Source organism: Limulus polyphemus, unplaced genomic scaffold, assembly GCF_000517525.1.
Source record: "Limulus polyphemus unplaced genomic scaffold, Limulus_polyphemus-2.1.2 Scaffold1587, whole genome shotgun sequence".
Taxonomy (NCBI): domain Eukaryota; kingdom Metazoa; phylum Arthropoda; class Merostomata; order Xiphosura; family Limulidae; genus Limulus; species Limulus polyphemus.
This window is the reverse complement of record NW_013667197.1, coordinates 110,165-118,740: the sequence shown is the minus strand read 5'-3', so window position 1 is coordinate 118,740 and position 8,576 is coordinate 110,165. Positions and strand designations below refer to the sequence as shown.

At 32.5% G+C, this 8,576-nt stretch overlaps 1 protein-coding gene across 2 annotated transcripts in view; it reads left to right on the top strand.

Moving 5' to 3' along the window:
- Positions 1–8,107, top strand: part of LOC106464209 (DDB1- and CUL4-associated factor 11-like) — a 40,474-nt gene extending 32,367 nt beyond the window's left edge. For both annotated transcript variants that reach the window (XM_013924337.2, XM_013924336.2), the window contains exons 15-17: positions 779–934; positions 2,133–2,239; positions 5,294–8,107. In XM_013924337.2, the coding sequence (XP_013779791.1) occupies positions 779–934; positions 2,133–2,239; positions 5,294–5,437 (407 nt within the window). In that variant the 3' untranslated portion in view covers positions 5,438–8,107. The remainder of the gene's footprint in view (positions 1–778; positions 935–2,132; positions 2,240–5,293) is intronic.
- The last annotated feature ends 469 nt before the right edge of the window (positions 8,108–8,576 follow it).

Here is an 8,576-nt window from a genome sequence, read left to right as displayed (position 1 = left end):
AACCCGTACAAAGGACGGGTACACAGCTAGTATTAATGACTATAATCTTCTTGAAAGTGTAGAAAGTTAGGCTACATTAGAGTATTGAGTTTGTTAGTCTGTTAATGGGTAAAAATGCATAATTAAGTCAGTTTGTCTGTTAGTGTCAGCCAGTTAATCAGTTAGCTAGTTTGGACAGAAAAACAAAGATACAAATCTAGGAAGTAAATGAAATTTCTGTTAGATGTAGTTTATTTTTGAACATTGATTGCACTAACCATGTACCTTTAAGTTCAAGAAATAAAATGTCTTTGTTGTCATTAAATGGATTGGATTTTTCATTATTCTTTTTACCGAATAATCCAAAAGAAATCCCTAAACAATAGAAAACATTACATCAGTACTTCTAAGCCAGTAATTAAATTTACTAAAATAATTATTCATTATGTGTATTCATAGGTTCAGTTGTAATGGATTTGTTTAATAATTTGTTTGGGTAAATAAAACAATTTTTTAATAAATATTTTAATGTTGGTGTATACGAGATTGAGTGTGTGTGTTTATATCAGTCTTTATTTATGAGAAATGTATTTGTGTGACAATTTAGTTTTTATTTGAATCAAAAAGATCCTCTTATGAAAGTAAATTTTCAAACCTCTGAAAATGTCACTATAAATCGATGAAAAATTCCAAATAACTGTTTGTGATGAGTTACAAGTATGTAACTAGAAACTGTCACATTTCTCAAATGTAGAATTACATGTATTCATGTGAAACATTTAAATTTGGTTAAATATAGTATCTAATCAACGAAAGAAAGTAATGGGTGACACTTCTTTGATGACTTATTGTGGACACAGTGTTCTTCAGACCCTCATCCGATGCCATTTTTCTCCAGAAATCAGCACAGGGCAACGATATATATATACTGGTTGTGCTACTGGAAGAATAATTGGTAAGTTTTTCCTTATGTGTTCCTGATAGTGATTTATCCACTGAATGAAAAGAAATAAGTACTATCGTATTGGTAGCTTGCCAGTTGTAGGTAGCTGGTAGAATTGTCAATACTGCTGTAAGTAGATGGTTGAGTGATAAGTACTGCTGTAGATAGATGGTTGGTTGAGTGATAAGTACTGCTGTAGATAGATGGTTGGCTGAGTGATCAGTACTGCTGTAGGTAGATGGTTGGCTGAGTGATCAGTACTGCTGTAGGTAGATGGTTGGCTGAGTGATCAGTACTGCTGTAGGTAGATGGTTGGCTGAGTGATCAGTACTGCCATCAGTAGATGGTTGGCTGAGTGATCAGTACTGCCATCAGTAGATGGTTGGCTGAGTGATCAGTACTGCCGTCAGTAGATGGTTGGCTGAGTGATCAGTACTGCCGTCAGTAGATGGTTGGCTGAGTGATCAGTACTGCCGTCAGTAGATGGTTGGCTGAGTGATCAGTACTGCCGTCAGTAGATGGTTGGCTGAGTGATCAGTTGTAAGTAGCTTTTGGAGTATTCAAAGTTTTATATGTAAGTGGTCAAAATTGTCTTCTATGAACCTGGTGGTATTCAGCTTAAATTACAATTGGATATTTGCTTTGGATTAGATGATGAATCTTCTTTCTGTTAAATGTTTAAGTTTTTCTATTTAACAAATTTATTTTAGCAAGAAAATTGGTGTAAAGTGTAATAACATAAACTCTAAAATATTTGTATTGGTTACATTTCAAATCTAAGCTTTATATAAGTTTTGGAAATGTTTTTGTATACAATAGAATACAGGTTTTCCTTTCCTTTACTTAGCACTGAGGAGAACCTGAAAGTTGTAAAACATGCATAAAAAAAAAGGAAAGGAAATTATATTCATGCATGTATGTATACATAGTAAAATTCATTTGGACCAGCTTAGGCATTTTTTATTACATTATTTAAACTTGGTGTGTGTATGAGTGTTTGAGATGCAAACATATGCAGTCTGAAACTGAGTTTAGTGAAATGTTTATTAGATTTATAGACATTAATTCCCTATTAAGCTTTTTATTTGTATTGAATATTTTTTTAATACATTAACTAGATTATATATTATTAGATTACTATGGGTTAATCAAAGTGACTTTATAGTGATAGCATTCTTTCAGTGACTGTTTTTTTTGTTACTTTTTCCAGTGTATGATGTTCTGACTGGTAAGATTGTGAAAGTCCTGTGTGGACATCTAGGATGTGTGAGGGATGTATCATGGCATCCTTACAGACAGGAACTGATCAGCAGCTCTGTAAGTTATTTAAACTCTGTGAATTTCTAGTGAATTTTATATATTATGTTGTTAGTTTGAAAAGTGTTTAATTACTGTTATTTGTGATTATTTCACAGTCTCAAGTTATTTTATCTTATTATGTTACATTTTTTTAAATGTTAAACACTGAATACACATACTTTTTTATGTTTATTTATTCATATAATTTTTTTTCTTCCCATTTATTAATTTTCTAGTACATGATGATGTACTTTTAAAATAAATTGTTACTAAATGAGTAAGTTTGTCATCCATAAAAAAAAATTACCGGTATAACTCGGGGTTTTTCATCTTTATCTATAATAATAAAAGGGCATGTGTGTGTGTGAGACTACCATAACTCCAAGAGGAAAGAACCTAGGAACCTGAAATTTTGCTCCCATACTAAGTGGACCCTGAGGGTGTGCACCTGGGTATTATTACTTATCCACATGTGTGCATGCATGAGCATCTTTTTAATGAGGCAAGCTAGCAAAAAAAAACACATTGAAAAGAAGTGGTTCCTTATATTACAAATAGAAATCACAGATAGACAGAAATGCTTTTTTATTATTATACACTAGCATATAGCCCAAAAATTAATTAAAATCTAAATAGAAGTAAAAAAGGCCAATGGCTCACAAAAAGCAAAAACAATCAAGTTGGACAGTGCCACCATTGCCAATGGCACTGTCCAACGTCAGGTGTAAACCCTTAGAAAATACATGTCTAAAATGGTGTTGCCACTCACATTCCTAATCACGGTGTGAAAGTAAAATGTGGGCAATTGTGACCCAAGTCACATAAATGAAAATGATGAGTAAAATAATTGTGACCAATGCGTAACCTAGGCAAGACAACTTCATCCCTTGCATATGTCAAATAACCACAAAAAGATGCCTTAGAATGTTCGAACCTCTGACACTGAGAACACCAGAGAGGGTTAGGAATATAGGGCTGTACCTTACAGTTCAGATAACCTGCCTTAACAGTAGCAGGCAGACATGGCAATGTAAAGGTCAAAATCAGAACATTGGTAGGCTGTAGTATTCCACCTTTTTTTGAGTGGAGATGTGTCACACAGCTGAAACTTCTTGGTTGGAGAAACCAGTGAGGATTTCTGGCTCGGGGATGTTCCCTAAATCCCTCTCAACAGTAACTCCTTGTGAGGAATTCAAAGTACCATGGGGAGTAACCTCAATAGGTATGTCCCAAATGGCCTTTGATTTCAGGAGGCGTTTGCTATGGTATTGTGTAGATGTTTCTATCAAGATGTTGCCAGAATGTAACTTCTTGACTGACTTTTGACAGCCAGCAAGCCCATCTAATTTGTTCTGGATGAAAAAGAGATATTTGCCCTAATTATTTATTGGTCAAAGAATGGAGAATGAGAAAACAATGTACAGGAACTGACTAGGGTGATGACTGTGGAACAGTCTTTCATATGTGGTCACTTACCTATTAGCTGTTTTTTATTAATTTATTTTTTCTGGATTTGGGGGATCCATAAGGAAATGTAAGTGATTCAGTGCCCACTGACCCCACCAACCATGGAGCCTCATAATGCCAAACAATGAGAATGCAGCTATGCCAGGGTTTTCATGGACACTATACTCAAGCACCAGTATTAGACACAGTGTCCACAACACCCATTGAGAATGTCCATCACTGGTACTTAGTTGACCCTAGCTCAACAGGACCAGCCAATTGACCTTGGAGGAGCCACCCCAAGGCCATCAATCCACAGGAATTCAAGGCCAAAATGATGTATTGAAGTGCCACCGATATACTGACCCATCATGACACCCCCTCAACCACTAGGATCCTCTCGTCCCCTTCACGGGATGCCATGCACGGCCAACATGTGGATGGATTTCCAGATCCCAAAGAAAGTAAACTGAAGATACAGAACCTTCCCTGTGATGTCCCCTCACTAAGTACAGGAATCCACTTTGAGGGGTGAAATTTGAGATCTCAAACCTTGGCTATAAAGCAGGTAGAAGATGTATGTAACTGTTTATATGTGGAGAATATTTTTAATAGGGAAAGGCCTAAACTCTCCATTGTGTATTTTTGAATTAAAAGAAGTGTTTAGAATTTAGTAAGTTCTTCTGTTTGTCATGCTGATCTGTAGGGATAAAAAATAAATAAAAAAACTGATGGCCCAGACCAACACTTTTTTTTTAGAACCAATGTTTTAGATTATTTCTGCCCCATAAAGTTTGTGAATCTGATATTGTTTTTAATCAAAGGACATTTTATCAGAAATGACAATATTAGCAAGCACCAGAATAAACCCCAAATGATGAGTGTACATAAAACAATCATATTTTATTGTTGTGAACAGTCATGCTTACATCCTAACAATTAAATCTTTATCATCTTCACCCATATATTTATGCATGCTAGACATCATCTTCATCCGTACATTTATGCCAGTGATGGTAATGGCAAAAACCCTTCCATGGATGATAAAGGTTTAAGTTTAATTTCATGGGTAGTGAACTTTACATGTGTAACAACTACTTGTGTTTGGTGTAAGATGTGGGTTTATACATTAAGGAACACTCAGTAGATTAAAAATACAATCATCAGTTTCACTAATGCTTTTCGTTTTATTAGCATGATTTCAGGTATTATTCAAACAATCAGATAATTCTTAAATGTTTATAAATAATCCAAGCTTCTTCTTCCAAGTTATTGGCATAGGATTTGACAACTATTCCAGTACATATATAATTAATTCAAAAAAAAATCCCTTCCTCTTTATAGTTATCTGACTTATTTAATTACTAAACATGGCGCATAAACTTCATTATGTATCTAATCATGTTTGTTATACAAGGAATAATATTTTTGCTGAAACTAAGTTTTGCTACATGTGTGAAATATTTTGAGGATAGTGTTTCCTGTAAAGTATATCTGGTTCTTTAAGTTTTGAGAAAGGTTTCTTGATTTATGTAATTTGCCAGTTAGCCTATCAATAAATTTTTTGAGAAAACTCTCTGCCATGTGTGTTTTTGCTTGATATTTTAACTTCTCTTTTTCTTTCAGTGGGATGGGACTCTAGCATGTTGGACATACAGTGGGAAACACTCATTGGATTCTGATGAAGGAGAGATTCAGAGGACAGATCAGCTTAGCTTAAGACGATCTCCAAGAATTGCTCAGTTAATGATAAAACCACAGGCATGCTAGTATACTGTCTACCTTATCCTCGGGTACTTCCTTTTGTTAGCATTTGAATGGAGACAAATCAGTGATTTCCTTTGAAGGATCTTAATTGTCTGAGCTACCGAGCTACTTGTAGGTTTTACATAAAAACTGTTATTGAAGAATAACTGCCGAGCCACGTGTTTTATACAGTTTTCAATCTGAATTCATGTTAATCAAACATCTGCCAGTTTTTGCAATAATTATTCTCAGTAATTGTTATCATGGTATTTTTATACTGTAAGTTGACAATAGTTGTATATCCGAGTATTTGTGCAGAATAACGTATCTAAACATTAATCTCTGGGCAGTGAAGCTACAGATTTAATGTTATAAAGTGTTATTGTTGTTTTTAAGTGTTTACCTTTAATGCTGAACTATACAGATGAAACTATCAAACCATTACTTCTCACATGTCTCTTCTATTGTTTTTATGAATGGAATTTTGTTGTCCAATTTTGCTCTGTTCTAACATGTACAAAGACAGTGAGGTAGCATTTGTTCAGAATTTTGTATGATCTATCGGTTCTCAATTCACTAGAAACTAGTTCTTTAACTTGAGTAAGGAATAAAAAATGAATATAACGTATTGTGTAAGATGCTTATTGGTTTGAGCATGATATTAATCTGCTCAATGTCAGTACAAATTTAAGATCTTGTTTCTGTGCTGTCTGTATATGTTTGTTTTGGAATTTATTAAAAGTGAAGAATAAGACAATCTCTTTATTTCATATTTCTGATACAACAAGTCTTTTAATAATGTTTCTTAATTTTTGGTATACAGTTGCTTCCTATAAATAACTTATCCAGTAAGTATACCCATCTTGCAGCATAATATCTTTAGGGACTAAAGTATAGAAAAAAACAGCTCATAACCACTTTTTACTCAAAACTAAAAAAGCATTATTGAAGATCCTTCCCAACCACGTAAAATAATACTGATTTGTTCAATTAAAAATTGTGTATACATATGAACAAAAACACAGCATTCATAAGTGAGCAGAAATATGGTGAATGAGGAATGGCCTAAATGTGAGTAGTTCTAATATCACAGGCAGATCTATTTGCTTGTTCTTGGTTACAGTAGAGAAGACACTAGATTGTCAGGTAAGTTTTAACAGTTCTTTGTATATATTGAAATGTATTTTATTGGTCAAGCATATACTACTTTATATTAAATTATAAATTTAATTTTTTTAAGGAAAAAATATTTTAAAAATTGTTTGCCCTACAGATGGTGGTATAATTAAGTTTCTAGGAGATTGCATTTCACTGATATAAAAATACAATTTTTATATTTATATATTTACAAGCTGCATATGTTGACAGACTGAGAATAGAAATTACTTGTGAAGGTGGAAGATAATGTGTTGTTTCAAGTGTGTGTATTTAAATTTGAATATAAAAACACTAGAGGAGGCTGATTGTTTAGTAATCAATATGTATCTGTTGTCCCTTCATTAATATTAGACGTGTGTTACTAACCATTAAAGAGGCTTGATGAATATATATACATATATGATAATTTACTTTTTTTAAATTAAAAAGTGAACAGGTTAAAGGAGATAAAATTATATTTATTTAGAATAATTCATAAAACTTTCAGCAACAGTGTGATAATGACTGCACATGCTGACCAAATGTTATACATATTATTTTAAATAAATTTCATTTTACTCAATTAAAACTATTTAGTTTCTAACTACATTTGTTTAAATGTGTGTGATCCTGTTCTAAAAAATTTCCTTGTTTGTATCTAGTTGCATGTTACAACTCGGTAGAGAAGTAGTGATGAACATATACAATCTTTTTTTTTCTTAGTCAATTAATAATTTAGTATTTTCACAATGTCAGATTATGAATTTTAGCTTTATCATCAACTCCAAATTAAATTGTTTCATTTGATCCATTGAATATAAAGAAACATGACTTATGGTTATATAAGTACAAAACCATTATATTTAAATTAGTTGGTGAAATTAGCTTCTTTGTCTAGTAGGAAGTATGTTTTAATTAATTTTTTTTTTCCCCGAGTAAGAGCATAACCTAGAAAGTGTATTTGAGGAAATATAACCTTTAAATTGAGAAGATCAATTAGTTTAAGTGGTAACAGTTTTGCAGAAACTGTAATTGTAACTATATTCATTTATCAAAGCTTATCAAGTATAACCTTCCAAATCTCTCTTAATTTTAATATAAAAAAATGTATGGCATAATTCAACTTGTATCTACTCTTCAAACTAAGTGTGAATGACCTGTACTAGTAGATCACTGTTAAATTATTATTATTATACTATTATTTTAAAAATTGGTTTGCATTGTTAGCTTCATATATGTATTTAGAACTAACCTAAATCTAAGTTGCTCGAACTTCGTGAGATATTACTGGGATTACAACAGAAAATATGATTAACAGTAAGGATACCCAACTGATGAAACAATGTTTTGTTTTTCAGTAGAAATGTAAGAAAAGAGTATCAAATTAGCTTTACTAATTGCCATGTTGATTTTTAGTTTTGTTCTTAGTATGTAGCTTGCTGTGGTTGTAAGTTAATATCAATTATATACTAGTAATTCTATACATAGATTAACTTGTACTGTATTTATGCAGTTATGTACAGAAATTGATCTGTGAAATAAAATATAAAACGTTTACATTTTTAATTTCTATATTTTTGTGTTATGTTTTGGAAAGCAGAGAATATTAGCTAAAGAAGTATTTACCGACAAAGTTTTAACTAACTTTGAGAATGTGTATTGAATGACCCTCAAACATCTACGCACAAGATAATTAACAGCATGGTTAAGATACCAGGATGAGTATCACAAGATCCAAGGTTTGAGCTGCAACATGCTACTGAATACACAATGCACTTTCAGTTGTTGGGATGTTACAAGCGTGACAGTTTTTCTCACTATTCACATATTAGATAGTAGATTCTACTAGCTGGTTGCCCTTGCTCTGACAAAAGTTCCAGATTAGAGTTGGATATGCCTGAACTTTAGAGGTCTTAGCCATTCAATCCACATGTCACATAAGGTACCATTCAATTTCAAAATATCTAAATAATTTATGAGTGCTAGTTTCATAAAACTTCTATAGGGTGTGTAAAAAGTCCTAATG